At 36.2% G+C, this 20,068-nt stretch overlaps 1 protein-coding gene and 1 pseudogene across 1 annotated transcript in view; one reads left to right on the top strand and one right to left on the bottom strand.

Moving 5' to 3' along the window:
* Positions 1–20,068, top strand: part of IMPG2 (interphotoreceptor matrix proteoglycan 2) — a 73,092-nt gene that overhangs the window by 11,303 nt on the left and 41,721 nt on the right. Inside the window, exons 3-4 of the mRNA XM_039856834.1 lie at positions 7,335–7,501; positions 13,460–13,491. Coding sequence (XP_039712768.1) covers positions 7,335–7,501; positions 13,460–13,491 — 199 coding nt within the window. The remainder of the gene's footprint in view (positions 1–7,334; positions 7,502–13,459; positions 13,492–20,068) is intronic.
* LOC120598208 (uncharacterized) lies at positions 2,552–2,671 on the bottom strand (annotated as a pseudogene).

Below are 20,068 nucleotides of genomic sequence, written 5' to 3'. Positions count from 1 at the left end.
AAGTTTTAAATTTTGATAAAGTCCAATTTATCATTTTTTGATCATGCTTTTGGATTGGATCTAAGTTTGCCTAACCCAAAGTCCAAAATATATTCTCTTGTCTTTTCCTTGTAGAAGTTTTATAGTTTTTAGGTATTACATCTAGATCTATGACCTACTTTGAGTTCATTTTTGTATATGGTATATATGCATCAAAGTTAATTTTTTTGCATATGCATAACCAATTATTCCAGCAGCATTTATTAAAAAGATTGTCCTCTCTTGCCTTTGTATTTTTGTTGAAATCTGACTTCTGTATCTGGTGGGTCTATTTCTTCACTCTTCATTTTCTTCCACCGATCTATGTGCCTGTTTTTATGCCAGTACCCTATTGTTTTGATTACTATAAGCTTTATGATAAGTCTTTGAATCACATAGTGTAAGTTCTTCAACTTTGTTCTTTTTCAAATTTGTTTGATCATGCAAGGTCCTTTGTCTTCCATGTAAATATTAGAATCACTTTGCCAATTTTGACAAAAAAAGGCTGCTGGGATTGTAATTGAGATTGAGTTGAGTCTATCAATTAATTTGGGAAGAATTATCATTTTAGCAATACTGAGTCTTCTTATCTATGAACACGATGTATCCCTCCATTTATTTAGATCTTCAATTTTTCTCAGCAGTGTTTTATAATTTCAGTGTATAGGTCTTGCACACCTTTTTTTAAAAAAAATCAGATTTATCTATTTCACTTTTTTTCACACTATTGTTAATGGTATTTTAAAAAAGATAATTTCTGATTGTTCCTTGCTAGCATATAGACATATAACTGATTTTTATATGTTGACCTTTTATCCTGCAACTTTGTTAAGTCCATTCATCAGTTCTAGTAGCTTTTTTGTATATTTCTTAGGGTTTTCTACATAGATGATTCTTTCATCTGTAAATAAGATAGTCTTACTTCTTATTTTCCAATTTTTATTGCCTTATATTTCTTTTTCTTGCCTTACTGCACCAAATTGATTGATTGTTCTACATGTTTTGGGCTCCACTATTCTGAAAGGAAAATATATTACTTTATAAAAAGACTTTGCTCCATACTAGATTTCTATGTACTGGATAAGACGTGCAACCTGAGCCCTAGTAACAGGATAAAAGACAGATTACTAACGCTGGCATTTCCTTCTTTAGAATATTGTCATCACTTTTCCCTTCTTCTGCCAGTTTCCAGGACAGGTTTTCTCTGCTAGAGGAGAGACATTTGTCGAGTAGTTATTTTCTCAAAAATAGAAAGTTATCTTCAGCAGTAACTAAAGGCTACATGAAAATTGTTTGACAAAGGTGGGACTTCTGAACAGGTCCACTTTGGGGCCAGGTAGTGAAGTATGTGGCATTTTTCTCTGATGGAGTTTTGCCTGCCTTAGCACCTCTTTCCCTAGAATTGTGCTGATTTTGTTCTTCTCTCTGCTGCCTACAGTGTTCTATCTAGGTTTCTTCACTCTGAGATGTATGAATACTCCGGACTTCCCTCCCCCTCACCCGTCCCCCCCAGTTCTCTAACTCTTATCAGAATGGAGGTGTTCTGAATTCTATTATTCCAAGTTAGTTAATTAGACTGCCTTGTCTGATAGCTCCCAATTGAAAAGCTATTGGATAAATTAAGAATGTATTAGCTCTCTGGAGGGAATCACATTTTTTTACGGGTTTGTTGAGATAAATTTACATAATATAAAATTCACCCATTTAAAGTATAGAATTCAGTGGTATTCTAATATAGTCACAGAAATGTGCAACCATCACCACACTCAGTTTAAGAACATCTCATCATCTCTGAAAGAAATCTCATATCCTTTAGCTATCACTCCCTTATCCCTTTGTCTTCCTTACCTCTCTCCCCACCTACTAATCTACTTTCTATTGCTATAGAATTGCTTATTCTGGATATGTCATGTAAATGATATAATACAATATGTACTCTTTTGTGACAGGCTTCTTTCACTTAGCATAATGTTTTCAAGGTTTATCCATGTTGTAGCATGTATTGGTAATTTATTCTTTCTTAGGGCCAAATGACAATATTCTCTTGTATCGATACACCACATTTAGTTTATCCATTTGTCATTTGATGGACATTTGTTTTCATTTCTCTTGAGTATATATTTAGGAGTAGAATGTCTGGGTCATATGAGGAACTGCCAGATTATTTTCCAAAGTAGGGGCACCATTTTACATTCCTACCAGCAGCGCTGAGGGTTCTGATTTCTCCACATATTTGCCAGATCTATGATTTTCCTTTTTAAAAAAAGTATCTAGCTATCTTTTTATCTATCTATCTATCTATCTATCTATCTATCTATCTATCTATCTATCTATCAATCAATCATCTATCATCTCCTTCCTAGTGGGTATGAAGTAGTATCTCTTGGTTTTGATTTGCATTTCTCTAATGACTGGTAATGTTGAGAATCTTTTTTATATGCTCTTTGATCAGTTGATTATCTTCTTTTGAAGAATGTCTTCAGATCCTTTGTCCATTTTTAAATTGAGTTATGCACGTCTTTTTTTATTTTAATGCCTACAGCACCTGGTCTTCCTAGGTGGTCTCCCATCCAGGTAGTAAACAGACCCGGACCCTGCATAGTTTCCGAGATCAGACGGGATTGGGTTTGTTCAGGGTTGCATGGCCATAGACTATGCACGTTTTTTTATTATTGAGTTCTAAGAGTTCTTTATGTATTCTGGATATAAGATCCTTATCAGATAAATGATTTGAAACTATTATTTTATTCTGTAGATTGTCTTTTCACTTTCTTGATGGTGAATATGTCTTTCATGAACAAAAGTTTTCTGATTTTGATGAAACCCAATTTCTTTATTGGCTATTCTGAGTTCTCTGCAATTCCAATTTCTATAAAGAAGTCAGCCAAGGTCCTGATAGGAATGCACTGAACCTGTAGGTCAGTTTGGAGGTATTGCCATCTTAATGTTAGCTTTCCAATTAGTGAAAATCAGAAGTTTTTCCATTTATTTTATTTTATTTTTTTCTCCACTTATTTTAGATATACAGCAATGTTTTTTGGTTTTTATAGTATAAGTTTTATACTTCATTTGTTAAAATTATTCCTAAGTATTTTATCTTTTTGATTCTTTTGTAAGTTGAATTGTTTCCTTATGTTCATTTTTGGTTTGTTTGCTGCTAGTATATAGACACACAACTGAGTTTTGTGTATTGATCTTGTATCCTGAAACCTTGCTGAACTTGTTTATTCTAATAGTTTTTAAGTGGCTTTCTTAGGATTTCCTAAGCTCATGTCATCTGCAAATAGAGATAGTTTTACATTTTAAGCTCATGTCATCTGCAAATAGAGATAGTTTTACTTCTTCCTTTCCAATTTTGAGGCCTTTTTCTTGCCTAATTGCCCTCGCTCAAACCACTGATTCTTACTTTTCTTACAGAAGTTTAGTAGATTTTCCTGAATAAATGTTTATTCATTTGTTATATGCCCTTAGGACCATTTCTACAGACTTTAAGTGGTTGGTTTTTAAAATAATTTTCACTAGTTTTGCTGGAAGTGGGACCACGTAGCTCCTCACTCTCTCATGTTGGAAATAGAACTCTGGGAATTGCATTTTAAAAGACTAGATGTAAAATGGTTATGCTAGACTTAAAAGAATCAACTTCTGATGGAGATATTTTAGACCAAGCATTGAACTGCTGAGGCTTGTAAGAAGTGGAGGATATTCCCCAAAGTGTAATTTGTGGGAGACAACTTATGCTATTCTTCTGTGAATCAATGAAAGAGACCAAGAAAAAGCCTGCTATGAAACCCAGTAAGAGTTCTGTCACTTCTAGATGCTCCAACTACATTTACTCAGCATACAATAATGTTTTTCTAAGATTTTATAAAAAATTTTAAACATACAGAAAAATTGAAAGAATGTTATATTGAACACCATATTCTCACCACCTAGCACTATAGTTAACATTTTATTGTATTTGCTTAATGACATATCTATCTATCCAGTCATCTTATTTCTTAAACATATTTTATAAGTTAAAGATATCAATACATTTCCCCCTAGACACTTCAGCATGAACATCATTAACTAGAGCTTAATATTTGTTTATCTTTTTAAAGGTGAAATTTACATAGAGTGAAATGCACAAATCTTAAGTGTAACATTTGATGAGTTTTGACTAATACAGACACTGATACAATGGAAACCTCTTTTAAATTTTGAGACAGTTTCATTCCAGAAAGTTTCCTTAATCCCCTTTTCAGACAATCTCCCCATCCCTATCCACCAGGTAACCATCTTCTAATTTTTTTAAACCATAGCTTAATTTCACTTCTCTAGGACATTATATAAATGGAATAGCATATACTCTTTTGTGTAAGGCTTCTTTCACTCGACTTTGGAGATTCACCCATGTTGTTGCATTAATTAATAATTGGTTCCTTTTGATTCTATCGTGTGACCATTTCTTTACTTTCCTGTTGATGAATACCTAGATTGTTTCCATTTTAAAGTTATTATTACTCTAGTTGCTCTGGCATTCAATATAATCTTTCTGTGGATACATGCTTACTTCTGTCTTGAAGGAATGCCTAGGAGGGGAATTTTAGGGGTCATAGTTTTGGATATATTTACTTATAAAAGAAATTACCAATATATATACTTTTTTCCCAGCGCAGTTACACTATTTTACATTCTCATCAAAAATGAAGATTCTGTTTGCTTCATGTCCTTGCCAAACTTTGGTGTTGTCCGTGTGAAAAATTTTATACGTTCTGGTTCATGTGTAGATGCTTTAATTTATATTTCTCTGAGGATAAATGATAGTGAGCACTTTTTCACATACTCATTGGCTATTTGCATCTATTCTTTTGTGAAATATCTGTTCCAGTCTTTTACCTGTTTTTAAAATTGGATTATTTTTTTATTAGTGAGTTGTAGGAATTTTATGAATATCCTAAAAATCAGTTCTGTGTCAGATATATGTATTTTGAATATTTTCTGTCAGACATATGGCTTGCTTTCTCATTTTTATTTATAGTATCTTTGATGAGCAGAAGTTTTTAGTTTCGATGAATTCTAATTTCATTTTTTTCTCTTAAAAAATGTGTCCTTTCTTTTTTTGTGTGTGTCCTGTCTATGAAATCTTTGCCTATCCTCAAATCATGTAGATATTCTTCTGTGTTTTCTTTTAGGACCTTCATAGTATTAGATTTCACATTTTAAATTATTTTTGTGTATATTGTAAATAAGTTATTAAGATTTATTTTTTCTTTATAGATATATAGTTCTTGGTCTTGTGATATTTTTTTATATTTTCTCTGAATCACCTCATTTTATAACTAGAACTTATAGCCATTCACTTTTTGCTTTTGTTTAGCAATCCTGACTTCCACTTTTGTATTGTTTTCTGGTATTTACTAAACTTTTGTTTAGAAGTTTTAAAAAGGAAAGAAGAACTGTGAATTTGCCTCAATTAGTCTGGGATGGACTGTCTTGTATGTTGTAAGATCAGAAGTTTTAAAGAGCAGTAATAAAGAGGCAGTTAGTTCACAGAAAGAGAAACTAAGTTTGCAAACCGAGGTTCAGTTAAACCCTGAAAAATCAGTTGGTAGAGAAACCTTTGAAATTCACATATTTCACTCTCTGTTAAAGCTTAAGTTGATATTTGGCTTACACTGTCTTCTTCCATCAAACACTGTCAGACGACCAACATCCAATATGATAATAACACCTGATATTCATGTAGCACTATGCAGTTTATAAATTACTTTCACAAATAAAGTAAGGTAGTAATTACTCATACCATTAAAAAAGAGAGATGAATACATGGAAGTGCTGAATGGCTATATAAGTTACCCACAATTATAGAGCTAGTACGTGGTGAAGCTAAGGCTAGAGTTTATTTTTTTAGCTTATAAATAACAAATTTATTTCTCACAGTTCTGGAGCCCGGAAAGACTAATATCAAAGTGCCAACATGATCAAGAGTTTGGTGAGAGCCCAACTTCCTAAAATGCACCTTCTCACTGTGTCCTCACATGGTGAAAGAAGCAAAGGAGCTCTCTTTTATAAAACCACTAATCCCATTCCTGAGGGCTCTGCCCTCTGATCTAATCTAAGGCTAGAGTTTAGATCTTCTGACTCTGTCAATCTTCCTGAGATGAAAAATAATTTCCTTGATCTCTGTTTATATCCTTCTTTCTCCCTTACCCCTCTCCTCTCCTGTCCCATTCTAATCTATCATCCACAGTGTCCTGCTCCTGGCTGGTGAAATGGTTACAGTATAGCAAGACACAGTGCTATACAAAATGTGCAGGTAGCCTGTTTAGCATCCTTTCAGATTTGATGCTATGGAATAACTTAGCAGATAGAATGAATTAGTTTTCATTTTAATACAGTAATATATTTCTCCTCAATGTCATTTTCTGTTCTTTTTAATTCTCAATTTTTTAAAATTGATTTTATTTTTTAGGGAAGTTTTAGGTTTACAGAAACATTGAGCAGAAGGTCCAGAGAGTTCCCTATACTGCCACCTTCCCCCAATAGTATTAACATCCTGCATTAGTGTATCATATTTGTTACAATCAATTAGTCAGTAGTGACACATTATTCTTACCTAAAGTTCATAATTTGCATTAGGGTTCACTCTTTGTGTTTTACATTCTGTGGATTTTGATAAAGATATAATGATATGTATTCACTATTACACTATTATACAGAGTAATTTTACTGCCCTAAAAATCTACTGTGCTCCATCTCTTCATTTCTCCCTACCCTGAACCCCTGGCAACCAGTGATCTTTTTATGATTTTCATAGTTCTGCCTTTACCAGATGTCATATCATTGGAATCATACAGTATGTTGCTTTTTCAGATTGTCTCCTTTCAATTAGCAATATGCATTTAAGTCTTCTCCATGTCTTTTCATGGCTTGGAAGATCATTTCTTTTCATTGCTGAAAAATATGTCATGATATGGATGTGTTTCACAGTTTGTTTATCCATTTACCAGCTAGAATATGCTCAACATCAGCTCCACTTTTGTAAAACATAGACATGGATTTTATTTTAAGAGATGAGAAAAAAACTGCCTATTAGGAGTTGAATCAATCCCCTTTGCAAGGGCAAGGAATTGGGAGCAAAAATTCTCTACGGTTCTGAAAAGTTGAAGCAGGTCTTACAGAAACAGAAGAGCTTTGACTGAAAATCATTCTCATGTTCCTCCAGAAGGGATACTGTGGGCAAGAGTGTCTCGAGAATCTGAATAAATAGGCCCATGATCATTGCAAGAACCCAAGTGTGTAACTTTTCATAAAAGTACCTCTCTGTTTTTCAGTGTGTCAAGAAGCTGTCTGGGAAGCTTTCAGGACTTTTTGGGATCGACTTCCTGGGCGTGAGGAGTATCGTTACTGGATGAATTTGTGTGAGGATGGAATCACAACTATATTTGAAATGGGCACAAATTTTAGTCAGTCTGTGGAACATAGAAGCTTAATTATGAAGGTAAGTTCAGTAACAAGGGAAGGAATTGCTGGATTTTTGTAGGAGTGTGTATATGCAGCTAGAGCCTAAAGGAAAAAAGAACAAGGGGCAGATCCCCACATTACTGTTTTTTGTTGAATTAGGCTATTTGAGTGAGCAGCCAGAGGGGGTGGCCTAGTCTTTGTATCCCTAGATCTGGCCATTATAATAAACATTGTTAATTCAGTAAAAGCCTCAGCCTTGTTTATAAATGTAAATGTTTGGACATAGTACTCGGCAAAGATTTAGGCTAAGAACATAAATCTGTGAGGGTCAAACATTTTTACTAAAGTTTTATATATTACCAATTCAGATTGGATATCAATGACTCTAATTAAGATAGAGGATATAGTTCATTGAATAAATGTCTAGAGTAAACTATAAATGTGATTTCAATTGATGAATTTGCTTACTTGTTTTCCTTGCTTTAGTCATTAGTTTATTCTTAGCTAAGAATAAGTAAACATGCACATAGAGAAATTATCTGCCCACCTTCTCCTTTTCATGGAACATTCATGAATTCATGACAAAACTGTTTAGATATATGTGGCAAATTGTTCATAATGAATTATGCACCCTGTATCTCCCTGTCCATCTCTTTTCAGCTCTGATGTAGTTTCCTTTGTGAGGAACCAACCCCCAGTGTAGCAAATTTAGCTCCCATAATTCTTTGAACTTCCATAATTCTTTATTCATTCTTTAAGGTTTTACTTCTTACATTTTATTATTATTAATAATAAGTGATAGGTGAACACAGAATACGATATGCATATGATGTGTTATTGTACACTTGAAACTCATATAACATTATTAACCAGTGTTACCCCAATAAATTTAATAAAAACAATAATGATAATGTGACTAATTTCTCTAGTAGACTATGACCTAAAGGGCAAGGATTATGTAATTATTTGTTCATTTTTCATTCCCAAGATAAAGTAAATGTGTAATAAATATTTGTTGAAATAAAAAAATATAAGCAATACCTACACTGTCTTTTTCCTACTTGCTGCAATTTATAATTTTACAAATATCATTTTCAAATACTGGTTTTAAGTATTATGTACCTTAGAATGAGGAAAGAATTTTTGATGGCATAACTCTGAGCTACTTTTGTTTGGGTCTAATGAAATTAGTACATATTAAAGTAATACAATGTTATCTTATTTTTCTACTATTATTATTTACATCTAGCAGAGGCATACTATTAATTTCTTTTAACATTTGGTCCTACAGGGGGATGATCTCATTAAGTGGAGGCAAGCTGGGGAGAGATGGATGATCTGATAAACATGGGTGGTTTTTTTTGCAGGGTTATAAACATTTTGAAGGTGTGCAGGTATTTGTGTGTTTTAAAATGAACTCAACCTTTAATCATGGTACCTCACATTTTAAGCAAAGATATTGCACATATTTTTCCTCTGTTGCATTTTTTTAACTGGTCAGTATTAATGATTATGAGAATAGCTACCATTTATTCAAGCCCTATACCAGGCCATGTATTAAAAACATTACACACATCTAATAAACAGTAACTCTACAAGGAGGTAGTAATGTCCCCATTTTATAGGTAAGTACATTAAGCATTAGAGTTATTACATTCTTATCCTAGATCACAAAAACAGATGGATTGGAGCTTAACTCCAGAATTAGTTCAGTATTCCAAAAGCCATGTTCTTTTTCCTATACCATTGGACCTCTTTTCTCAATCATTACCAGTTTTACATATTGCAGTGGCTAATATGGAATAGCTGTTTGATGAAAAAAGAAACACATACACGCATTTATATTTATCAGTGTTGTCCATATCAGTTGTGTTCATGGCATAGGATCAACTGATAGAGCCGAAAATAATATGATGTAGAGTTAGTATTACCAAAACAATAGCATCTTGTGATGTTACATTGGAAAATGTCTCCTAAGTGGAAATTTTCATAAGTTTAGATATAAAGGCATAGGAAATATACTTTCAATAAATACTTAGTAGAATATGCATACAAAGGGGGTAATTTGTTACCTGGATTGGGTCTTAAATAACAAGTACAAATTAGCTAAATGAGGAGTAGTTTGGAATGGACATTCTAGGCAGAGGGGACAACATAAACCAAGTGTTCGTAGGGAATGACTTGGGCCAGTATACCAGCAGTGACAGGATACCAGACTGGAAAAGTGGAAAACTTAACAAGTTTGTCTTTAATAACTCTACATAATAGGAAACCATTGAAAGATTGTAGGTAGGTGAGTCACAGGGGCTAATTTGATAGTTTTTCATTTTAAAAAGGTCACTAGGTTTCGAGACTGGGCAGAACGACATAGATGATAGTGGCTTTGTTCATCTGCTCTTGTGGCCAAATGAAAGTTGTGATGGAGCAAACAGCAAGCAGAGTCTCATGGAGTCTGGATGAACAGAAGTTCTACAACTAGAGAGAAAAATAAGAAATCATGCTGCAGTGGTGGAAGGTAGAAGGGGGTGAAGACTCGAGGTTGCCTAGTTCCCAGCGGCTGAATGGGACAGAGGCTGTGGCAGCTGCAGACACCTCTTAAAGGGGTCATGTCTGCAACTGGACTTTCACAGTGATGGACTTGCTCACTCTGAGCACCAGCATCAGCCAGCTGCTTGGGGGGGTGGGGATGGGGTGGGCACCAGAGACTTAAAGGGGGAATGCTGAGTTGTTGGAGCGAGAGCCAGAGGAGATGCTTTCTCCTGGTAGAAGTGCCAGGAGTATCCATTGTTCCTATGTTGAGCCCAACCCCCACCCAGTGTGCAGACACAATGCCACCATAACTGAGATGTCATGGAACTGGATAACAGAGGTCGCTCTGCCCAGGGGATTCCCTGAAACTCTGCCTCTCCCAACTTGCGGCCACACCCAAGCCACGTTCAGTTGTGTCTTTGGTGAGTTGTGTACAACTTGCCGAGCAGCTCCAAGACCCACACTGGTGGCAGCTAACCTTGATTTCTGGTATGGCTTCTTGAGGCAACTATAAGCACAGCATCTGTGGATTGCTTGCTGAATCTTAACAGGTAGCCCCAGAAGGGCACAGGCTTGGGCTAAACTTGGCCTGCAGCTGAACAAACCCCTCTGAGGACTGTGCCACTGGACACCTACTACACAAAACCATGCTAATAAGACCGGGAGACTTAGGAGTTTTGCTTAGTACATAGAAGCAGACACAGAAAGGCAGCAAAAATGAGAAGACAAAGAGGCAGAAACCATGTGGGAGAACAGAATAGAGGTCCAAGAATAATGGAGTCAAGCGATCTAACAGATGCAGAGTTCAAAACACTGTTTATAAAGATGCTGAAAGAAATTAAGGGAAGAGTAGTTGAACTCACTGAGAACTTTAACAAAGAGATAAAAACATAAAAAATGGAAATGGAAATTATAAAAGGGAACCAGTCAGAAACGAAGAATACATTATTTGAGATGAAGAGTGTATTAGAGGGAATCAACAGAGTGGATGAAGAAGAGGATCAAACCACTGATATAGAGAATGAGGAAGCCAAGGACACTCAATCAGAATGGCAAGAAAAAGGAAGCCAAGACTATAACAATAATTTAAAAGCCTATGGGACATAATTAAATGTAAAAATATCCATGTCATAGGGGTACCTGAAAAAGAAGAGGGAGAACAAGAGGTTGGAAAGCTATTTGAAGAAACAATGATGGAAAACTTCCCTGACCTGGTGAAGGAAATAGATATACAACCCAGGAAGCTCAGAGAGTCCCAAGAAAGAGGAAATCCAAAGATGCCCATACAAGACACATCATAATTAAAATGCTAAAGGTTAAATACAAAGAGAACATTAAAAGCAGCAGGAGAAAAGCAGTTAGTTACCTACAAGGGAGCACCCATGAGACTGGCCGCTGATTTCTCAAAGGAAACTTTGCAGGACAGAAGGACTTGACACAAAATATTCAAAGTGATGAAAACCCAGGATCTACAACCAGGAATATTCTTTCCAGCAAACCTATCATTTAAAGTCAAAGATGGGTAAAGAGCTCCCCAGATAAAAATAAGCTAAAGAAATTCATTAATATTAAGCCAGTATTACAGGAATTGTTGGAGGGACTTCTTTAAGAAGAAAAAACATGAAACGAAATGGTAATAACTACATTCCTATCCACAAGTACCTCAAATGGAAAACAATTAAGTACTCTAACCAAAAGATAGAGTGGCTGAATGGATAAGAATGTATGCTGCCTACAAGAGACTCACTTCAGTTTAAAAGATACACACAGACTAAAAGGAAGCGATGGAAAAAGATATTGCCTTGATGGACCTGGAGGGTATTGCGCTGAATGAAGTCAGTTAGAGAAAGACAAATGCCACATGATTTCACGTACATATGGAATCTAAAGAACAAAATAACAACAACAAAAATGAAAACAAACTCATAGATACAGAGAATATTTTGAGGGCTACTTGATGGGGGAGATTGTGGAGGACAGTGAAAAAGGGCAAAGGGATTAAGAAATACAAATGTTTAGTTACAAAATAGTCATGGAGATATAAGGTATAGCATAAGGAAAATAGTCAACAATGTTGTAATAAATATGTAAGGGGAAGAGGAGTACTAGATTTAGTGTGGTGATCACTTGATATCTAATCTGTATGCTGTACAACAGAAACTAATATTGTGTGCCAACTATAATTAAAAAAACATATTGAATTGTACAATGTAAATATGAACAACTAATTATCTGTTTTATTTCCAAAAAGCTGGGGGAAAAAAAAGGTCACTAGGTTTCCATAAATCATAAGGTGAATTAGAGGGGACAAGACTTGAGCAGAGAGACCAGGTTGGATGCTGCTTCAGTACTGCAGGCACGAGGGGATGAGGATCATAACTAGACCAAGAGGTAGGGGAAGGGAGTGTAAGAGACGTAAGTGGGAAACACTAATCATGTTTGGATTAGTCATGGATTGACTAATACCATGGGAGTGGTATAGGATGAAGGAATGGCCCAGGAAACCTCCCAGTTTCTAGCTTGGATGACTAAGACTTAGAACTCAGGCAGAGAAGCAGCTTTGTAGATGGTGGTGCAGGGAGAATAAGTTCACTTTTGAATGTGTTGATTTGAGCCATCTGTGAAATGTGAATTCCTTGATACTTAGGTATGAAGACAAGGAATGGTCTGGGTTGTAAATAGAGCTTTGGGAATCATCATCCTTGTGGTAATTAAGGCCATGAGGTTATCTAGAACAGTCTATAGAGTAAGAAGAGCTGTGAGTTATAAGTATCATGAGAGTTAGAATAGTCTCTTCGTTTTACAGATGAGGAAATTAAGGTCTAACATGGAGATTTGGGGGTTTGCCTCTATAGCTAAGTGAGAGAAAATGGGACTTGAAACTAGGTCTTCTAACTCCAAGTTAGTGTTCTTTTTAACATATTGGTCTCAAAATAAAACCACTAATTTAGAGGAAACTTGGGGACAATTTGCCTTGGAATGCCCCAGAAGAATAATCCAATAATTGCTATAATTTTTCTTTTTTTCTGAATTCTGGAGAAGCATATTTATCCATTATTTTCATCTACATGTTTATATTATTCTAGGATGTGAGTTACTGTAAGTGTTAGATCATAAAATACTCTGATTCTAAGTCCATAGAGGGTTAATGTAAAGCTCTGCCAATCTCTAACTTGTAGACTGTTTGGAATGATTAGCAGGTAAAGTATGTTAACCTATGCCCATTAAAAGAGAAGCATAGGAATTTTGGGGCACATAACCAGACTGAGTGTAGGGATGTTCTCACAGTCCAAAACAAACTTGGCATCACTAGTACCTTGCTTTAACTATTTGTCTAACCATAGAAAATAATAACAGATTCTATAATGTTAGGGCATTAGTGTTCTCTATGCAATAAGTTTTATTTATAGCTTATTAACTGTTGTTAACTCATGCAGTCATTTTTTAAAATTTTTGTTTTTCTTAGAAACTGGCATACACAAAGGAAACTGTAAGCAGGTAAGTGTCTATTTTCCCTTAAATTCATGTTTGGTAAGAGAGATGTATCATACCTACTACAAGGCTCACCCCAAATTAAATGGTCCCTTTCTAATTTCTTGCCAGTTCCTGCAATGACCAGACCTGTGGGTTAGTCCCAAATTCTTTTTTTCATCATGAGGCCACTCCCTTTCCAGATCCCCACCACTGCCACTGTGCTTGTTTACTGTCTGACCTTACTGGGAGGCAGACTTGTGCCTCTCTCTTGGGGAGAAAATAGATTTCTGAAGATGGAATATAAATAATCTACTGTAGTTGAGGCTTATAGCTAATGATAAAATTGCTCAGAAATGGTACACCTTAGTGGGAGATAGTTCATTAAATGATAGTTGGTGGTGTGCATCACTTTACTGAGGAATGATGATGATAATCTTGAAGTATAGGAGTAGCACAACCTTGATGAACCTCCAATGTTATGAGTCTTGACTTCATTGGCCTTTAGGCTTAGGGTTAAGGTCATTTCTGGCTCCTGAGAAGTAGCAGGGCAAATCAGATCATGAAAGGTGAGGGATTTTGAACCTACAGGGGCTAAAGATTTCTAATTCTATCCATATTCAGAATATCTAGATTATGCCAGCAAATGGGTGATTTTTTAGAAACATACTACTAGGGCATGCAATCCAGTTTAGAACCCAGAAGTTTGCCTCAGATTAGAGGGAAGGATAGATCAAAAAACCATGTAGGTAGGTCAGTGTCCAGAGATTCACTCTGGGTTGCAGAGTCCAGGCAATAGTTGGGGTATACATGTGGGTGGTAGTGTGGTATGTGTATGTTTCAAATCAAACATGAGTAAACGGAGAGAAGTAGGACTCTTTGTGGTCTCACTTATCCACATAGCCTATGTTACCACTGAGTCTATGCTGGGGTCTGGGACTGAGCACCTACTTAGATGTGAGACCATGTGGTTTCTTGAGTGTGGGCTCTTCGCCACTGAGAGGCAGAGCTTGGAGTTTCCTCATGATTGCCATTGCAGTCAGAGGTGGTGGACTAAATATTCTGGTGAGTCCTACCAGTGCCAGTAATCTTCATGGTAGCACATTTTACACATCTTATGTGATTAAGAAATACATCAATACTAAATAAATATGGTGCTGAACCCTCAAGTTTGCTTGTGGAAATGGACATTGTAAAAATTGTAGCTAGTGAGTTTTTGTAAAGTGATGGAAGGAGGGTTATCTGAAATAGGACTGGAAGTTGTTAGCACCATAGGAGAATGTGTGTGGCTCATAACACCTGAGGTGAACTGAGGTAGCGGGAAGGCACTTGGGGTATAGTGTACATGTGTGTTTTGTGTATTCCTGTGTGACTTACTTTAACTGGATACCGTTTTCTGCATTCCTCAGTGTTTCTTGTGGTGAAGTTGTGTATATATGAAGGAGAAATTTGCATTATGCTCATTTGTTTTCTAATATATTAATCACATTGGAATACATTGACAAATAAGCGTCATTGCAGAACTGAGTATTATACTTTTATTGATAAGGCACTATCTGTATAAGGTAGAGGAGAGGACTCAAAATATTGTTCACTATCCTTAGAAAATAAGGCATGTATAAAAGTAACAATACATATGAACTAAAATATAACTGAATTTTATCATAAAAAGGGATACTCTTCAACAGTAAAAATATATACTGATATATACAAGGTGTATGACTGATAATGGACTAACAACACAGTGACCCTCAAAAGCATTATGCTAAGTGAAAGACACTAGTTACAAAAGACTATACGTCATATGATATATATATTTATGTAAATATATATATTTATAAAACTGCATTTTGAGAGTTTTAAGTTAGTATCCGTCCCATGAATCTAGAGCAGATCAGGTTGGGGTTGGATAAAAACTCTCAACTGTGGTAGTTGCTGAAATTGGGTTACCTGGAGTCAGGTAACACTGGGAGGGAACCCTTAGGAATGGTATAAGAATTACTTTAACTTGAATACCACAGTGAACTCTTAAAACCCTTAATTTGCCTATTATTTTTCTGATTTTTTTATGATTCAGATTTATTTTTATGATTTTTTGAGATTATTCTCATATTCTCTTTGTTAAAAGACTTGTGTTAGTTTTCTATTGCTAATGTAACAAATTACCACAAATTTTGATAGCATAAAATGATGCAAATTTATCTGATTATACCATAGTACAAAAGTCTGAAATGGGGCTCAAGGTGTCGGCAGGCCTGCGTTCCTTTCCGGAGCCTCTAGAGGAAAACCTCTTTTCTTGCCTTTTCTAGCTTCTAGAGGTCGACCTCACTAGTTAGCTCTGACTCCCTTCCATCTTCAAAGCCAGTGATGGCTTGTCGAGGCTTCCTCACCTTCCATCCCTCTGATAGTCTTCTACCTTTCTCTTCACCTGGATAACCAGGATTTGCTCCCTACTTTAAGGCCAGTTGATTAACAACCTTAATTCCCCATGTGAATAACATATTCACAAGCTCTAGGGATTAGGATGTGGAGGCCACTATGCTGTCTACCACAATTCTTTCCTATAATTTAAATTGCTGCTTTTATGTGAACTCTATCCTATGTGTTGATATATGGCTTGCACCAAATATTCTGCCATGTGCTGTTTTAAGCGTCCCTTATTGTCATCTGCCAAGTCTCTTTAAAAGATAGCATTTTCCACCTTACTCAGGACCTCACATCCCTTCCTACCCCTTAGAAATCTCTGCCTGTCATTGTTTCTCTCTTCTCAGTCTTCAATTTGTCCCATTACTAACTTGTTCCCATTAGCAGTTAAGCATGCTGAAGTTTCTCCCATATTACCTATTTTACAAAAAGCCCTTCTCCAGCACTTGTCTCCATTGCAGCTGTACATCTTGAAAGCATCTCCACTTAGCTCCCGTAACTGCTTAAAACCCTGCTATCTGGTCTTACTATTGTATCCACAATAACCAATACAAGTCTTGGCTTCGCATATGTGCTTACCAAATATTTAAGTGAATAACTGAATTTCTGCTCAATCATCCAAGTCTATAACCAGGACTCTGGTGATAGTCTTAGAGTAAAGACTGTTCTTTGGGATTTTTTTGATACGTCAGTTAACTTACATTTATAGTTGAGGATACTTATCATAGAACACAAAGCCAAATATACATTTTTTTTAAGCAAATGTTTTATTCTTTGTAGGATGACACATATGCCACTGCTTCATTAATCTGTGCTTTCTCCTGTATTTATTTAACATTTAATACTTTTCATAATGCTTCTGCACATAATATTTTATTTAATTTTCATCAATACTTTTGTGAAATAGGTAGGGTGGGGAGGTGTTCCTGTTTTAGTGATTAAGTTCTTGAGGCCCAGAGTAACTGAAGTATTTTCCCAAGTCACATACAAAGTTAATGATACATCTGGGACTAGCACCCAAGATTCCTGGTCCATGCCTTGAGTTCTTTTGTTGTCATGTGCTGATTATAGTTAACAGATTCAAGAGCAAAGCAAAGTATAAAATATTGTCAAGGGAAGTAGTAATCTAGATAGGAAATTATGCTTGCCTTCTTTTACTGTATTTTAAAACTTATGTTTTATGTGGCTATAATATTTTTTGACACAATCCCCCCTGAATTCCACTGACATGATTAGGCAGCATCTATGAGTAATAAATTATGCGCTAGATGAGTTGAGAAAATGAGACCAAAAGGGGTCGTTTGCTGCTGGTTATTTAGCTAAAGGTCATAGCTGAACAACTTCAGATTTGTGGTTTGGCTTGGAAATGAAGTGGCATTTCTGTTTCCAAATTCAACACGACTCTGTGTTCTAGTTTTGTCTGAGTGGCAGTCTAGTTTGGTCTGAGTGACAGTTTAGGGGATCTCTGCAGGAGGCCTACCTAATGAGAACATATGAAAGGATTCTTGTTGTTAAGTATTCTTAACTGTCTTTTGAAAGGAGAGTGGGAAGATGAGGAATTAAGTGTTGGAGTGTTAGGCAAGTGATTTGAATTACTGAGAGTTGCCTACTTACCATTATTTAAAAAATGTTATTTCGAATTCAGTAAGTGAAATCTAGTTTTATTGAAGTAAGCAAACTTCATTCTGATTGCTTACTTAGAAAATTAGCTTAAGTTTGATTTTGATGCGGGGACAGTTTGACCAACTCCAGGTGAGGTCTGATCTCTCTGTTGTCATCTCAGCTTCCTCTTCTATTTACTATGTTGTGCTTTGGCCACTTTGTCTTACTTTGTCTACTTTGCTCTTCATACCTGTTGCACTCCATAGCTCTCCAACTGTGGCTGGTTTCCCATCCTCTTTCTGGGACCTTACACATTTTGACTTTTAGGTGGTTTAATTTGTGTAGGCCACTATTGTTAAGATAAGCTGAAGCCATCTTCCCTTCTGATAATATGGATCACATAAAGGCCATGTTGTAAGGAATTATTGCGTGACCCTAGGAAAATGGCTTTATCCACTTGGGCCTCATTTTTTCATTTATTAAGCGAGGTTGTTGGGAAGAGGTTCTGCCTTGTGAGCAATTGATAGATCCTGTTCAGGCCTGATGATGTTAACATCTGTTTCAGATGCCTCTGAATCCCATTTAAAAAAAATCTGCGCCTCCTGCAACCCAAGAAGCCTCTTGATGCTTCTTCATCACCTAGGTCTTCCTCCGTATCACACATTATAGTGACTTATGCAGAAGTCATATTCCTTTAGATTCTTCTAGAGTTCAGTGTCCTCAACCTTTTGGGCACCAGGGACCGGTGCTTCTGTGAGAATCTAATGCCTGATGAGCTGAGGTGGAGCTGAGGCTGTGATGCTAGTGCTGGGAAAAGGCTGCAACTACAGATGAAGCTTTGCTCACTCACCTGCCGCTCACCTCCTGCTGTGAGGCCCGGTTCCTAACAGGCCACAGATTGGTAACTGGTCCACAGCCCAGGGATTGTGGATCCCTGTTCTAGATGACAGCTCACTTAATAAGCAATTTCCTATAAATGCAATATAAATAACCAGTAGTGGTTTGTTGTAATGGTTTAATATGTTATTCTTTCTAGATAGTATTTTTAAAAACCAGAAGAATCTTTATGGTAAGATTATTTTTTAAACCTGTGTTTCTCAAATATTTTACCAAAGCCTTGGGGTTCAGGGAAAATAGCCTTAGCTGACTCCCCCACTCCAGTTCCAGGCATAAAATGTCTTTGAATTATCATATTTTATCTTAATATTCATTTAAACTTTATAATCTATCCATAATATAGCCACATTTTTTAAAAACATTAAAATTGATGCTCAAGATGTATGCCACGTTTACTTGTGGCTTGAGTACCACCCTGTCCCACCCAATGACCTAATTTAGAGCAGAAGGGCAATCTAAAGGAGTGGTTCTAAAGATGGGACTTACCTGGCACATTAGTAGGTCTGTGAGGGAGACATTTTTGACTGTGAATGAATCACTTTAGGAAGCTGACCTGTGTAAAGTTGAAAAGAGTTTTCAATTGCTATGAGTTGAAAATTGGTGTAATCACTGTCCAGCTCCTTTGTAAAAGGGTAATGAAACAGCCCCTTCCCCTTAGGACATGTATATAAACTTTAAAGTTCTAAAACTTCCCCAAATTACTATAATTTAAAATAAATATTTTTAGAGTATATGGAAATTTGGACTTATAGAAACCCACTTTCCTTCCTTCAGAGCAGGGGCTTTCTCAGAGTGCTTTCTGATCTCTGCTTGCAGTTGCAGGGTGGCATGGTTAAAGGATAGCTGGGCAACCCGAAGCCTACAAGTGTTACTGGAGCATCTAAGTCAATGAGATATGTACAGGTTTTGCACCAAAGAAAGTAAAGATTTATTTTAGAGAGTTACAAGTCCCAGAGACACAGACAGCTATTACTCTCAAAAACCTGGCTCCCTAGGTATCTTGATGGGATAGATTATATAGGGAAAAATCCTTAGTCATGGAAACTGAGGGAGTTGGTGTCATGGGCGCTACTGACTGGATGGGGCTGGGGTAATTAGTCATCATATAAGGTTTTGGAATCAGCTATGACATCATCGTGTCTGGTCCCCTGGTCAGTAGGGCTGTTCCACCTTGATGGGTCTGGGGCTGAAACACACCCAAAGCCAAGATATTATCCTTCCTTTAACGAAAACTTATTGTCCTCATGATCCATAGACCTGGGGCTTTATTCTTAAAAGACTTAACACTGTCCAGAACCTTATGTCCTAAGGCTTAGTGATTAAGGGTATAGGAATGCAAAGGTGGAAGGATAAGCGCAGAAAAAGCAAGTGAATCACAATGCCATTATTCTAGGCAAAGCCTGTTTGAATCAGAGCAAAAACTATCTTAAAGAAATGAAGTATGCACAGTTACACTAGTAGTCTGACCCATTCTCTAGGCTTGATTTTTCTTATGTAAAACACTTTCATGATTTCTATGATTTCTCAGATGAGTTGAGGTCTGTGCTTATATGTTCCCCTTAGCAGCCAGCATTTTTCAATCTGTAGTACTTATTGCATTTGTAATTCCTTTTTCTATAAGTATATAACTTTCATAGACCATGGGTGTTTTCTTCACAACTATATGCCATGTCTTTTATAC

This window comes from Pteropus medius, unplaced genomic scaffold (genome assembly GCF_902729225.1).
Source record: "Pteropus medius unplaced genomic scaffold, Ma_sr-lr_union100, whole genome shotgun sequence".
In the NCBI taxonomy this organism is placed as follows: domain Eukaryota; kingdom Metazoa; phylum Chordata; class Mammalia; order Chiroptera; family Pteropodidae; genus Pteropus; species Pteropus medius.
This window is presented reverse-complemented; position numbering and strand designations above follow the sequence as displayed.